General features: G+C 39.2%; 1 protein-coding gene across 1 annotated transcript; it reads right to left on the reverse strand.

Annotated features, from left to right (window-relative positions):
* Window positions 1-12,934: 12,934 nt before the first annotated feature.
* Window positions 12,935-14,335, reverse strand: LOC148040418 (aspartyl protease family protein 2-like). Its single transcript, XM_087663869.1, has one exon. The coding sequence runs from the start codon at window positions 14,333-14,335 to the stop codon at window positions 12,935-12,937; it is 1,401 nt and encodes a 466-aa protein (XP_087519995.1).
* Between the last annotated feature and the right edge of the window lie 1,239 nt (window positions 14,336-15,574).

A 15,574-nucleotide genomic window follows, 5' to 3' on the forward strand; every position in this document is an offset into this window, starting at 1 on the left:
GAGTGTTTGAAAAGTGTCAAGTTATATCATATGGGAAAAGTGGAATAGAAGAGTATTCTTAATTACTTCTAAGATTGATAAGTTTGTTAAGATTTATTAAATGGATAACTTAACAATGAATAATTGCAATCATAAAAATTAATGAACAATATCGAAATTAACAATTGATTTTATGATGGCATGAGGGGAAGCCTCAGCATCTAAATTGGAACTCTATATTTTATTTTCTATAAAGAGCTCTTGGCGATCAATAGAATTAAGAGTGGAAGGCCACTAAGATAATTTGTTAATTAAGGGGAGACATTGGGATTAAAATGTATTGTGTATGTGAATGTGTAAAAGTGTGGAAAGAACTTATTTTTGTTATACTTGATATTTAGTTAACGAAGAGGAGAGAAAGAATGTTACCATTGGAAAATAAAAGTGAATTAACTATCTAAACATTAATAGCAATGATGGATTGCACAGTACGGAGAGGGGAGATGTTTAAAGGGAGAATTAAAGTTTATGGGTTTATGGAATGTTAGTTTATTGTTTTGAATGTTTGTTGATTAGTAAATAATAAAAGGAATTTATTATATAAAAGTAGAGAAGAAATAATTTAAAAGGAACTTAAATGGAGATGTGTAGATAGATCCATTGGATCTATGCCTTGAAACCAATTCCCTTAGGGATAAACACCCTAGGCTTAGCATCCTAGTGCCCAGTATACAGATATAGCCACGAAGGTTTAAAAAAAGCAAAGTGCAAGACTAAGTAAGCTTACTGAGGTCTAGATATTTGCACGAGAATAGTTGGACTACTACGGAAGAGTGTTGTAAATATCGGGGAAGGCTAGATAAAGTTATCGCAGTTAGTGGCAAAAAAAAAAAAACCTATCTAGTGCAACAACTCTTAGGAGTTTGCTTGGCAGCCTGGTTAAAAGTGGCTTGGGTCTTTGGCCAGTTCTTTGGCCAGTCAATAGTCCTCAGTACCTCCATGACCTTTTCTTACCAGTAGCATGTGTCCCTCATAGTGTTGGATGTGTCTCTCTTTCTGCACTCCACCACTCCCCAAGCATTTTGCCCATGCTGATCACTTCCTCCACCACTTTAGGGAATAATACCCGACTGGGTGGGTATTGGAAAGTGAATTTCAAGGTCTTGCACAGGTTCTAGTTGATTGGAGCATTCTTCTCTTTGTGTGGAATAAGAGCTTTTGGGGTTTCAATGGGTCATGCCCTTAGCCTTCTCTGCGTGCTTGCTCCAGCATCTTCTTCCTTATTTTTCTGATCTCTTCTTTTCTTTCTGTTGTTGCATCCTCAAGTGTGGGACTTCCTGCTGGCCTTTTGATCTTGGAGAGGGTGGTTGGGGAACTTGTTCCTCATCTTGTTGCCTAACTTCAAAATCTTGCCCCTCTTCTGTGGCAGTGCTTGCTGCTCTTCCTCTCTTATTGGCCCTTGTGGTCCTTGTTCCTCCTTAAAGCCTAATAGCTCCACCTCTTGGACTGTCACCCTGTCCTTAGCAAATAATCTCATTGCTTCTATTGGCTCCTCAGGCTGGTTTTCACTCCTTATGGTTGGACACACAATCCATGCCTTATGGCTTTGCGGGAAATCTTCAACTTCCTCTTTAGAGTTTCAATGGCCTCCTTCTCTTCTGACTGTGTGACATCCAAGATGGTACTAAGGAAGGCACATTAAAGGGCTTCCAATCTCATGTTTGTAGCCTCCTTTGCCCTACATTCCGTTAATACTCTATCACCTTCTACATGGGCTAGATGACTTGCTAGGTATTTTACTTTTCCTTCACTCTGGGTCTCACACCCATGCTTTGGCCTTCCTCTAGGATGTATTTCTGCCTTTGGGCTAAGGCCATTATCATTGGCTCTTGATCTCTCCACTTTTGGGTCACTTTTTTTCCTCTCCTCCTCCAAGTACTCAATTTCTCTTTCCAACCTTCCTTGATCCCCTATCTCCATTAGCAATATATACCTCATTTCCTCCATCTCTCTTTGATGCTCTTCTCCTACCTAAGCTCTATTTGCTTCTACTGCGAGCTGATCCATGGCTTCTTGAAATATTCTCATATGCCTTGTCAAGTCTTTGTGTTGCATGATTGGTAGCTTGTACTATCTTTGTCAGCCAATTAGCTCTTGTGCTTCTTTTACAAGCCTTTATTTCCACTTCTCTTTGTCTCTTTCTTTGGCCTTTGAGCTCTGCCTTCAGCTCACTTATCTCTTGTTGATAATCGGCCACTTGGTGAGTCCTCTCCAACTGAAAGGCTGCCAATGTTTCTCTTTCAGCTTCCAACTCATCCACTACTGTTTTCTTTTCTTCCTTAGCCCTCTCTAATTATAAAAGGAGCTATTTGATGTACTCAGCATAGCCCATGGATGGTGGCATTATTGTAGGGATGGACATTGTGGATATCTCTATTTTTTACTTCTTTGGGTCATATCTTGATTTGACATCTGCAATTTTCAATCTCTTTGTTATAGTTGTCGAGGCTTCTCCACTTGAATTTGGAGCTACCTCTTGTGATTTATTTACTAGGAATTGCATCCAAGCCATGAGATTTCTCATAGCCACCTTGGGTGGATGTGGTAGCCAGGGTAGTAGGCATGAGAATAGATGGGATTGGATAACATGGGCTCTTGCCCTTGCCTTCTATTACTAGTTGTGCTACAGTTTCTACCACTTGGGCTAATGCCAGGAGGCATATTCCACGGTGGATTCCGTGATTTTTTTATTCCACGGTGGATTCTGTGAGGTTTTTGCGGTGGATTCCATAAAACAATATTTATTTGTCGGGGCTCGTACATAAGGTGGATTCCTTGTGCAAGAAGTTAATAGGGACGCCTTTCCTTTTCGGGCATCATGTTAATTTAATGTGCACGTGGGTGACTCCACAATGGGTGATTCCGCAAAAGACATATGTAAATTAATGGACGTTTATGAGTTTAGAGTGCCCTCGTATTAAATTAAGGTTAGGATAGAGTTCCAACCTATTTATTTATTTTGTAGCTAAAGACTGCTAGGTATTCACTATTGTTTGTTTATTTTATTTATAAACAGTTGTAAATGCTTCGGTTGATGTGTAGAGTAGGCAGCAACGGCTTTGGGTAGCACTGGGCATTAGCATAAGTCCAAGCATAAATTTCATTATTAAAATTATTACTCTATTTGTAAGTTATAAGTTTAAACTTATTTAGTAATAATTAGATCATTGTCCTTAGTACTATTAATTTATTTATTTTTAAATATAGATTATTTTAGAATATGAGATTTAAGATATGCTTTTATTGAAATAAACTTTCTTTATGAAATACTTGTTATTTTCTTAATGTGGTTAAGTTTAGAAGGCTTTTCTAGATTCCTTTATAAAAGCAACAGGATCGCACGCAAAACAGGAGAACATGGTGAAAACTTAGTTTTTTTGTTTCTCCCTCATCCACAATCAGAATTCAGAGCTTTAAGAGTTGTTTGGGGGGTCTTGGCACACTGTGAATGTGATGGTTATGTCAAAACGTCAAGATTCAAAGCACAGAATTTTCTACAACAACTGCAGCATGTTATAAGATACCTCTTGACTCTTAAAACTCTGTATTTCAATTGATATTTGTACTTTCTTTGTAATTATATGTAAGATATGTATGCAAATATCCATGTAAAACTATCATGCATAATTAAGGATGGCAAACCATCGCTTTTGCCATGGGGGAGGTTGGGCCCAATCGTGCATTTTTCTCTTGTCTTTCTCAATCCATTGAGTTATTCAAATCCTCTTATGTATTATAATGTTGTTTGTATTCAATAGTTGAGATGTTTGATTTATTATATTTTTCCACTAAATTCTTTGTTTATGATTGAGATTTTATTTGCTAGATTTGCCATGTCTTTCACTTCGCAGCATGGGCACTAGTGCTTGGGCCCTCTTCTCCTCATGGAATCATGGTAGTCAACTCCTCCTACCTGGAGGACTACTCTAGAGAAATGCATAATGCTTGAGCCATGTCTTCATCTTCCTTTATTCATAGCTCTTCTACCTCTTCTTTTACTCTTCTCTTTCTTTCCTCTTCGGCTCTCTTAGACTCCTCTTGTATCCTTTGCAATTCGGCTTCTTATTTCCTCTGTGTCTCTTCTTCAACCTTCTTTGACTCTTTTTGTGCCTTCTGCAAGTTGGCCTTCTCTTTTTTTTATCATTCTCTCTCCAGCTTCTTGTGGATGCTGGGGAGTCTTCTTCTTTGCCTTTTTAAGCCCTCCTTGACTGGATTGTCTCCTGTTCTTCTCCCTCACTTACTATTCTTTCACTAAACTATTCCTTCTCATGAGGCAATGTCCTCTTAGGTGTCTCTCCTACTTCCTCTTCACCTACCACCTCTCCCACTTCCTCCTGGATGAGGGCATTCATTAGTACTCCATTGAACCCTATGAATGAAGCTTTTGAGGTAGGTTTCTTTCTTTTTATTCTAGATTTTGATGCTAAGGACTCTCCCCCAGCAAAAGCTGGCCTACTCCCTAAGGCTAGTGCTCTAGCAGATTGATCAATCATCTTCTGCACATAACCATTCTAGTCAACCTCATCGTGCAAATGGACTGCCAAGCTCTCCAACAGCGGCAATCCAATCTTGTGTATGAGAAAATTGTATCTCTAGCTTGAAAACAATATGTGGATGGCCTTGGGATAGAGTCTCATTTCAGGGTCAAGGATATCCTGGATGTTGATGCCACTGTTGGTTAGGACTTGGTCCTTGTTCATGTTGAGCATGGCGTAGATATCTCTTTTTGGTCTCCTCTCCACCTTGTGTGCTAACCCCAATGCCTTCTCCACCAAGGCCTTGCTTAGTTCTACCTGCACCTATTTGGCCTCTTCCCACAGTCACAGTGCCACATGCTCTATCAAAGAGTCGTAGGTTCTCAAGAACTCTATGCACCAATTGTAGTCGGCCTCCTACCCAAACTTCTCAATGTACTTTGCTAGGTTGCATTGTTCTATGATTGTTTTGGCTACTTCCTCCTTGGCCACCACCTTGTCGACATTATGGTTGGTCCTGTTGAATTTCAGTTATTTATAGGCCCGGTTCTTGAGGGCAATGCCATATCATCTTCTCTCTTCTTCCGTGATTGAACGAAAGTCAATGGGTGTGGTCTTGTTGTGATGCCATTTATAGCTCCTGTCATTGCACAACAAGCTTCCATTAGTTCATTTGCAAGATCGTTTTCTCCAAAAGAAGATAAAGGGATTGCAACACAATTTTCACTTCAAGGATTTCATTTATTCTAAGCAACCATTTCCTCCTTGTTCTTTTTAAGTATAAAATCACTTTTCTCTTATTTCCACTTTTGGGTTTCAATTTTGAGGTTCTCTTATTGTTTATTTTTCCTTTTTGTACTTGTTTTGCTTGATTTTTGGTGTTTTGATTTCCAATTGATTTCCACCTTATCCCCTTTCCCCCCGGGAATAATGTGAATCCTTTTGAGGATTATAGGTTGAAGGGTTAAGGGCATTCAACACATGCTTAGGGTGCTTTACTTCTGCATGAGAGCCAAGCGTAGAAGTGCGGATTGTACTCCAAGTTAGTAGTATAGCAGTCCATGATGTCGAAAGGTCAAATGCCTACGTGAGTAATGTAGGTGAGGACATCTGTTAGGAGTCACCAAAATTAATTGTGCTGGCAATGTGTAGCTCTTCCTCACAATAAGGATGCAATCTAAAGAGGGGTGGGTCATGACATGCTCTTTTAAAGGTCAATTTCCCAGTGTAGTAATGGGCAATACCCTATAGGAGGTGACAGCTACATAAGTTGGGTTATACTCAAATTTTTTGATTGCACGTCTCTACTCAGCATTAGTCATAATTTGGCAACCTTCTTGCTCCCATTGAAGTTAGAGAGTATACCATTTTTACAAGAAAGAGGAGTCATTGTTGGCTAGATTTTTCAACTCTTCAATTTCATGGTTTGTGGCAGAGATTGTGCTCGTCATAAGATGTGATGAGCCATTATTTGCGCACTTGCTCACGAGAAATTTTATTGGTAGTTAACTCTTCAACTACTATGGGGACCTTAACGAATAAGAATTCTGATTCATCCCAAGTTCAAGGTAGTATATGCACTTCTATTGTAAAGGCTCTTCTAAAAGACCTAAGTCTAATTGCTCATAGATTTTAGCAAGTAAGGTAAATGTAGCATCCAAACGTTGAATGCAAGTGACCAAGTCATCACCCATATTTTCAGCTAAGCCAAAGGCCAAGGTAAGAATGGATCACCACTCATAAGAGGGTTTAAGGCCTGCAAGAGATTGGGGTTTGAGTGGTCTAGACAACTTAGCAACTGGTATCTAAGACTTTGGTTGATCCTAAGGGTGTGGTTTAGCCTCTTGTGCGATAGGCATGGTTTGCAATGCTATTGATGTTGTGCTATAAGATGCTTGTGATACCCTTGGGGTACTAGCAACACTAGGTTGAGGTGGTTTGGAAGCAGCAAGCTGCTTTTTCTATCGACAGACTTGTTGAGGCTCTATAGGCTTAGTGATTTTGGGCTTTATAGGCTTTGCAGCTTGAGTCTTGTGTGGTTTCGGTTCCTTAATTGTTATGCAGTCTTGTGTAGATAAGTTCGAGGGTGGTGCTTGAGTGATGCCCTTGGCAATCTTGCCTTTAAATACCTAGATCCACGTATTTTCCCTCATAATATCCTTGCACTTGCAATAGGTTTTTGGGGACCCATCATGGCTTGACCATTTGTTTATGCCTATAATGTCTTCTTTGCCTCCTAGGCCTCAAGTATGAGTTTCTAGCAGGGCGAGGTTGTGTTTGCTTATGTCTAGGTGGCAATCCTTGGTGCTTAGGCATCCATTTAAACTTAGGTTCATTGGCCTTGGTTGCACTCTCGTGAGAGTTTGTTGGCTTTGAGGATTGGTAGGTTGTGACAAGTCACAACCCCCTACCTTAGACTTGGTTGTAGGTTTATCTATCAGTGACTTTGATGGAGCCGCATTGCCCTTGCTAAAAGCTATCACTATGCATACATTGCCGATGGCAAGGTGAATACGCTACGACTTTTAATCGACATTGCAATGTGCTTGCTTCTTTAATGTGCATCCTAACAGCGATTTCTAACCCTATCCTTTGTGTTTAGAAACACATAAAAGACCATGGGTATGCTCTCAGACTCGATAGAGACTGCAACTTTGCGCTTTTCCAAAAGCGTGTATGATTGACCTCCAAAGTGGGTTGAGTTTAGTGTTTGTGGGTTGTAGTTGTGGTCAACCAATGAGAGTATAATGATCATGTGTTAAGATATTAAACATTTCCCCCTCATCAATCAACGCATTGAAAGTATGTGTTTGTTCGGTGGTGACCATTATGTATAGGTAAGTGGGTGCTACGATTTCCTCATCTTCATCCTCAATCTCTGTAAATGTAGTAACTTGTACATTCATAGGGGACTCTAGCAGTGCGGAGGCTCATGGAGTGGATGTGTGGAAGGATAGTACTTCTTTATGCAGCTACCATTGAAGAAGCCTATGCCCTCCCCGTCTAGGGTCTCAACCTCTACATTGCCGATTTGGCTGATGGTGCGGCGGACTCTCAAAGGCCCTAATCCCCTAAACTTCATGTTTTTTTAATGGCTTTTCACTAATTATAAAAATACTAGGTCACCCTAATTGAAGTCTCACTGCTTGACATGCTTGTCAAACCAGCTCTTGCATCATGCCTTTTCGAAAATTAGTACATGGGTAGCTAGAAGTCAAGTCTCTGATAGGTGTTCTAGCTCAACTAGAATTTTTTTCCATGCCTCCTTTCCATCCCATCTCATTTGGATGGCTACTCTCAAGCTGGGGACAAAGAATTCCACTGATAGAATGGCTTCAATGCCGTAGGTCAACTTAAAGGGAGTCTATCCCACAGCCATTTTATAGGTTGTTCGTGATAGGCCCATAAGGCTGCCATCAACTTGTTGTCCAAGTCATTACGCAAGAAGAAGTAGAGAGACTACCTTGGTCAAGGCATTCACTAAGATCTTATCCATGGATTCAGCCTGGCCGTTTTCTTGAGGGTAGTAGGGTGAATATTTCTTATGGATAATCATGAAGGGAGACACAATCACTTCATTGATGAAGTGTGTGCCACCTTGATCACTAGCTAGTTCAATAGGGTAGTCGAATTGTGAGATTACCTACTCCCAAAGGAACTTGGCATGGTCCTAGCATCATTTTTCCTAATAGCTCATGTTTATGGAAAATTTGTCAGGTAGTCTATGTGGTGACTATGATATACTTGGCCTCCGAGTATTGTACTACACGATTAAACATCCCAATGAAGTATTGTCCTTGCAAATGAGGACCTTGGTCCGTTGGCACTCTTCACAATGATTCACAAATCATGCAACATCACAGAAAAGCATGGGCCACCATAGTTGAGATTGCAACACCCTGCATGCTGTCGTGTCTCTACTATTGAAGTGTCCTCTAGTGATTATGTTGTGTATCTCTACAAGTACGTCATGCATCTCATGTTCGCACACACATTGTTGGAGTAAGCCATTTTGCCCAAACCTATAGACCTCCAGCTATCAACTGGTAGGGTTGTATCTTGAGGATAAGTCACCTAAGCTGGGCCTTCTCGATAGGTCTTTCAGTTAGTCCATGCTCTAGTACTTGGACTATGTCATCTACCCAATATGGTGTCAAGTCAGCTCTAAATAAATCCTTCTTGCTCATTAGACAAGTTAAAAAGATGTGTCTCTAGTAAGACGTCTATGATACCCTGTCCACAGCAACTTCTCCCATGGGTATGTAGTAGGACATGTGATCAAACATGTAGTGCTGCTTCCCCTTGCATACAACCGTGGAGAAGTTGAAATCTAGCAGAAGTAGTAGCCACTTCTCTATGCATCTAGTAGTGCAAGGTTTGTTCACGAGACATAGCAAAGCCTAATAATCTACTAAGAAAGTGAAAGGTGTAGCTAAAAGATAATGCCGAAATTTCTTCACAACAAACACCATGGCCAAACCTTCTCTCAATTGTGGAATAGTTCATCTTGGTATCCGTGAGTTATCTGCTAGCAAAGCTCACTAGATAATCTAGGTTGTATTCACCAGGATGGCATAAAACAACTCCCACAACAAAGTTAGGTTATGGTCTAGTTTGGGGCTCTTAGGATTGGCGGGGTTGTGAAAGCCTTCTTCAACTCTTTGTATATGTGTTGGTATTCCTCAGTCCATTCAAATACTATCAGCAATTTGTAGAGTAGTCTAGTCATAAGTGCATAATTCAACACGAATCACCAATAGTACCATGTATGTCCTAGGAAGCATTGAACTCCCTTTTAGTTGGTTGGTGGTGGTGGAAGATTGACAATAACCTTGAATTTTGATAAGTCAATGGAAATGCCTTCTTCTTGGACATCACGTGCCCCAAGATGTATCCATGTTTCACTTGAAATTGGCACTTAAGGGGGTTCAATGAGACAAATGATACAATCTACAGCACTGAGTTTGTCTCGGTGTTCCCTCCAACTTGAGTGAACACACAGATCATCAACAAAAACTTCTAGCTCTCGCCTAAGAATTTCCTTGAAGATGGCACACATAAGCCATTGGAACATGGCGAGTGCATTTTTCAGTCCGAAAAGGGCATAACTATGTAAACAAAGATGCCCCACTCAGTAGCAAACACAGTCTTATGCTTGTCATCATTAGGATGCACTTGCACCTGATTGCAACCTGAGAAGCCATTAAGGAAAATGTAAGCTTCTTTGCCAACCACTCTCTTGAGCATATGCTAAGTGTACAGTAGTGAATAGTTGTCTCTCTTCATAGCAGTGTTGACTTCTTTAAGCTTAAATCCTTGTAGTGCTTACTCATGCCCACTCCAACAATGGCTGTAAGAGCACTTAACTCATATAGGTTATTCCTTCTTTCTCATTTGCCAACAACTTTTCCATCACTGTCAAGAATTTCTGTACCTGACCTCTTGAACCTCACTTCATGAAGAAGATCAGTTATGGCAGCAAAGCTGATAATAGATTTCTCCTAATTTCGGGAACATATAACACATTTGAAAACTTTTTGACATCACCAGTTGCAGCAACAAATGAAATAATACCTGTGCCTATAGTAGGGCATTTTGCATCATTTCCAACCGTCAGAGTGATGGATTCTTGTAGAGGCTGCATAGAACTGTATAGACCTTCCTAGGAGGAATACCCCTCAATTCATCATAACTCTAGGCAAATATAACACAAAATTCTTGGATTAAGGACACATAGTTCTTCCTAATTTCTTCGGTGTTGAGTATAGATCCTAATTTGATCGATTGTGAATCATTCAATATACTAAGGTCTATCTCTATCACATCTGCATCTCATATTCTATCATAAGCTTTTATAGGCTCGTTTAGAGTTACTTGGTAAATGTTCTCCATAGTAGACTCCTCTCTTGATTCATCACTCAACAATAACTATAACTAAGCAAAATGGAACATCATATACTTTAAAGTATACGCTATATGAAGAATACTTATAAGTTTTTGGAGCTAATTACATTTGGTTGGAAATTTGTCATATAGCTTAGTACGTTCTATTGATCAAGAGTACCTTGCAAAATATAAAATGGTAAACCAAAAAATTGCTTAATCAAAGTTTAAAATGTGGCATTTTTTATGTTTGACTCTTTTAAAAAACATGTTTTGATAGGGACTAAACTTTTAACTTTATTTAAGTGAAGTAGTAGCAAAAAACAATGCATAATCATGCTATACAAGTAGCATACCGAAGAGCTAGCACAAGTCTCTTCATTGTTTTATAATTATGCGGGAAGGTATCATTCCCTTGTCTTTTGAGAAAGATTCAACTTTTCGTTGCTTTTCTTTACTTTCATTTTATTGTTGATGATAATAAAAAGGGATTATGATAAAAAATGTAAATAGGTTCATTCTAACCTTATTAAAGATTATGTATATGAAGGTTACAATTGCCCTTGTTGAATATTTCCTTTACTACGATGAACTCTGTAAAAACAAGATAAAACCAAATCAACAAACTATTAATTCTAGGTACAACAAATATTTATTGAATGTTGAAAAACAACAACCCATATCAACAACTAAGTAATAAAATAACTACACATACATTGACATCATCCACCATGCACATACACATGCTAGTCAGATTAACTAATGACTACTAAATTCAACTAACTACTAAATTATGAAAATAATTGATTTTTTACATTAATACCGATTGCAATAATTAACTATTCATTGTAATGAATAATAACATTAATAATAAGAAATTATTTAAATATTATAGCTAAATAATTATAGTAAATCATAAAGCTATAATTTTTCTAAAAAAATTAATACTAAAACATAGTAACTTCTTAGTATGCAAATTAATTACACTATTCATACTAAATCACACATCATACTACGAAATTTTAAACCAGTAGTAATTATTAAATAATTATATCACTAATAAAGTTTATTAAATACTCTAACTAAATCAGTGTAGCAAATACTAAAACTATTAATTTTTTCTTTTAAAATAGGTACTAGCAAATAGTAACTTCTTACCACATAAATTTATTATACTATTCGTACTAAATCACACATCACACTACTAATTACACTATTCCTACTAAATTACACATGTGACACTATTAATTTTCAAAGCTCAATTTATTGAGTTATATTAATTAATACTAAAATCTATTTAACTAAATTAATTGAAATACATTCACCAATATTAATACATACTATTAACATGTTATCATTATTACGTTTCTTACTAGACATTAAGTATGTTAATTATAATGTAAGCTAATTAATTAATTTTCCTAATATATGTGATTAATTAACTAAAATAAATAACTAACCAACTAAATAACGAAGGTAAAGTAATTATATTATAAAAATTAATACTAATATATAATTAACTAAATTAATTGAATTACACTAATTAATATTACTATGTACTATTAATAGGTAACCATTATAATGTTTACTACTAACTACATTGAGAATGTTATTTATAATGTAAGTTAATTAATTAAGTTAACTAAATAATATAATTAACTAACTAAATAAAATTAATTTACTAATTAATTATTTGTTTTAGTATTATTACTCGCAATTGTTTTGACCAATTGTTATTATGAGCTCATCTAATTAACTAACTAATTTACCACTAACTATCTAATTAGCTAATTAATTAATCATTTTATTGCTACTTTAATTAGTTCCATTCAGTAATATTAATCGTAATTGTTTTGACTAATTGTTACTATTAACTCATCTAATTAACTAATTAATCTACCACAAACTATCTTATTAACTAATTAATTAATCATTTCATCGCTACTTTTAATTCCATTCATTTAATTAATCATTCTATCATTCTACTACTAATCACTCTCTAACAATTTTTTTTAGTTAGCTAATTGATTATCAATTGAAATCGATTAAAACCTCTAACGAATTTTTAAAACTAAACTAGTCAAATATCGATTAGCGATTGAAATCGATTTTAACTCGTCTAACAAATTTTAAAAAACTAATCGACGATGATCGACTAGCGGATTATCGATTAAAATAGATTATGTAATAATCTTTCTAAATCCATTATCGATTAAAGTCGATTACCAATCCATAAAAATTGATTCGATTGAAATCGATACATTGAATTCCATATTGATCGACAATTGAAACTCAAAACTAATTGATTCGAAAATTTACAAAGCTAATCGATTTCGTCGATAGCGACACTAACCTGATGCAATGCTAGAAAAATATGTGGTTGTACAAAGAGGCAAAGTTCAAACTGCAGCACTTAGAAACCCTAGCGAGCCTACCTCTAATACTCAAGGAGTCGAATCGACGAAAGTCTAGCGCTTAGAAACCCTCGCTAGCCTACTCAAGGAGTCAAATCAAAGACAAGAAGGATGACAGCCACCCTAGCACTGGTCTGGCGCAAAGCCAAGGATAGAGGTATCCATGTTAATCTCGACCAAGAAGCCAGTAAGTTGGATGTTGCCGACGATGTTGGGATCGCCATCGCTGCCGCGGAAGGCGAGGCAGTAGTCGGGGGTGCCAGGGATGGGGGTGAGAACGTTGTGCAGGTTAAGATTCATGGTGGCGCCTCCCTTGAAGTGCAGGGCAACGGTGGGGAAGTTCTTAACGTTGGAAAGGCCGTCAGGCATGCTGAAGCAGGTGTCGAATGGGGCTGAGGGCGCGGCCTGGGGTTCCCGGAAGAGGGCCCGAACAGTATCCCGCAAAGGGATGTAGGCCTGGGAGATCAGCTGGGAGGCGGACGTGTCCGTGTCGAGAAGGGTGCCGCCGGTGCCGTCCGGCTTCACCAGCAGGACCTCCGACGCGATAGGCAGCATGTCCCCGTTCACGCTGATGCCAGACAGTGGCACCATATACGCCCCTTTCTGCCGCCCGCTCGTCTGCCACCGCACGAAATCCATCTTCGCCGGCAGGTGCGCATTGCCGAACCCGACGTACCCTTGGGTTATTCCGGCCCTCGCGAGGCTGTCCGGTAGGCAGAAGAAGAGGTTTCGGCCGATCTGGCTGTGAAAGCTCATCGGCCCGCTGCCCAGGCCGACGATGCTCGCCTGGCTGGCCCAGTTGCGAGTGTCGTAGGAGCAGCCAAACACGACGTCTGAGAACCGGAACGAAGTATCGTGCACCACCACGTCGTCCTGGTAGTAGTATCCCTGGGTGCTAGAGCCATCCGGGTATGTGAGCTGGTAGCCGCACGCCGGGAACGGCCCGTCCTTATCGCAGAATGGGAACGTCAGCGGTACCTTGGAGCACACCTGAGACGGACAGTCCACCGACTTGGACGTCGGGGATGACCTGGGATTCCAGATCGGATCCAGCTGCTGGAAGCACAACTGGCACGGCAAGTCGCATTGCAGCCACGTCAGGTCGCTCGCCGTGTCGATAAAGAACGTGTTGACGGCACCCCCGTTACCGTTGCCGTTACTGCCGATATCTAGATGCATATAGTAATTGCCAGTAGACCCTGTCAAGAGGTTTGCAGTGGCTGTCGTCGGAGGGTCCGGTGACTTGTTCAGACCGAAGGCTGCCTGTAAGCGCCTCAGGCGAATCGCATCCCTCTTCATCCTGGCCTCGAACAGCTCCTTCTCTGTGACTCCTTTTAGGCGAAACGGCGATGATGGATGGTCCCTGGACAGGAGTTTTGTAACGACTGCTTGGCTTCGGTTCATCCCTCTAAGGGTCGCCATGTTCAGCGGCGCTGTTGTCCCTGCGACACACAGCCTGCATGTTGTAAGCATGAGAAACGCAACCGTGAATCTCCATCCTGTAAGTAGCGGGCTCATCTCCATGTTGACATCGGACCAATAAAACCGAAAGCATGCACAATATGTATAGGCAGCTAACACTAACAGCCCGAACGTGGACGGTTTGTGGTTTTCGCCCGACTTTCAACAAATGATATTGGGTAAGGGGCGCATTTAGTGACAGCTGCTGGCTCATATCATAATTTCTCCACGTTCATGGCACATCAGTATTGCCCTAGCAAATTTGGTTTTGCAAATTGTAGATGGACCAAAGAAAATATTTGGGATGTTCTTTTATAGATTTTTGAAGGAAATTATTGGCCAAGGACACACATAGGTCAATTTACTTGCATCACTCGCAATGTTTTTGATTACCTACATGTGCCTAGTTCATTTTTATTTAACCCTCTAAACTTAGGAACTTGGTGTGGGTCATGAAGTTGTTGGCACTTCATGAACTCAAATAAATTAATATGACATGGCTTAAAATAATTTGGTGTGGGTCATGAAGTTGTTGGCACTTCATGAACTCAAATAAATTGATATGACACGACTTAAAATAAATTGTCTATTTTCCTCTCTCATAATCAAGAAGAGTTTCTCTCTTCTCTTTTTCTCACATTTGTCTCTTTCTTTCTCATTTGCACAATTTATTTAAGCAAGTTGGTTATGTACTTGCATGTGGAGATAACACTTGAAAGTGGGCTAGGTGCCTTGTCCAAGTCAATTTACTTATGCATGGAGGGCCCTAAGATAGAGGAAGGGAAGAGTGAAAGTATATACAAGAGAATAATGATATTGCGTTGCATTTGTAATGGTCCATACATATAAGAGAGCGATAGGTGAGATTCACAATCAATGGGGTGGTAGGTGTAGTAGGTGACTATTATTAGTTGTTAGTAGATAACATAGTAGGGCCTATCAATGCTTATCTTGGTGGTAAGTGAACTACCATTCCATTATCCCTCTTTGAACTCAAGAGGGATGAGACTACACTAGTGTAGTGATTAGAAACAAGGTGTATTATAGCGCTTGTGACCCTCTTTTCCTCATGAAGTACAATACTTTATGGTTCAAGAAAACACACCTCTTCCTTGCGTTGCCTTAGACTCTAGTATCCAACTCCTCTTTTCTCTTGTATAAACACTCGTACCTTGATAAGAGAAGGTTACATACATAACAAAATGCAAAGAAAAAGCAACAGTTTAACTCATAGGCTGTTAGAATCTCAAGTCTTATTGATTTTCCAAACAGAAAAGGAACAACCCAACTTGTAATGAAGGT

This window comes from Lygodium microphyllum, chromosome 2 (genome assembly GCF_053477565.2).
Source record: "Lygodium microphyllum isolate KBCC chromosome 2, Lygodium_microphyllum_v1.1.10, whole genome shotgun sequence".
Lineage (NCBI taxonomy): Eukaryota > Viridiplantae > Streptophyta > Polypodiopsida > Schizaeales > Lygodiaceae > Lygodium > Lygodium microphyllum.

Excerpts from the sequence above, each read along its gene's own strand:
- LOC148040418 (XM_087663869.1), bottom strand. The coding sequence starts at position 14,335 with ATGGAGATGAGCCCGCTACTTACAGGATGGAGATTCACGGTTGCGTTT.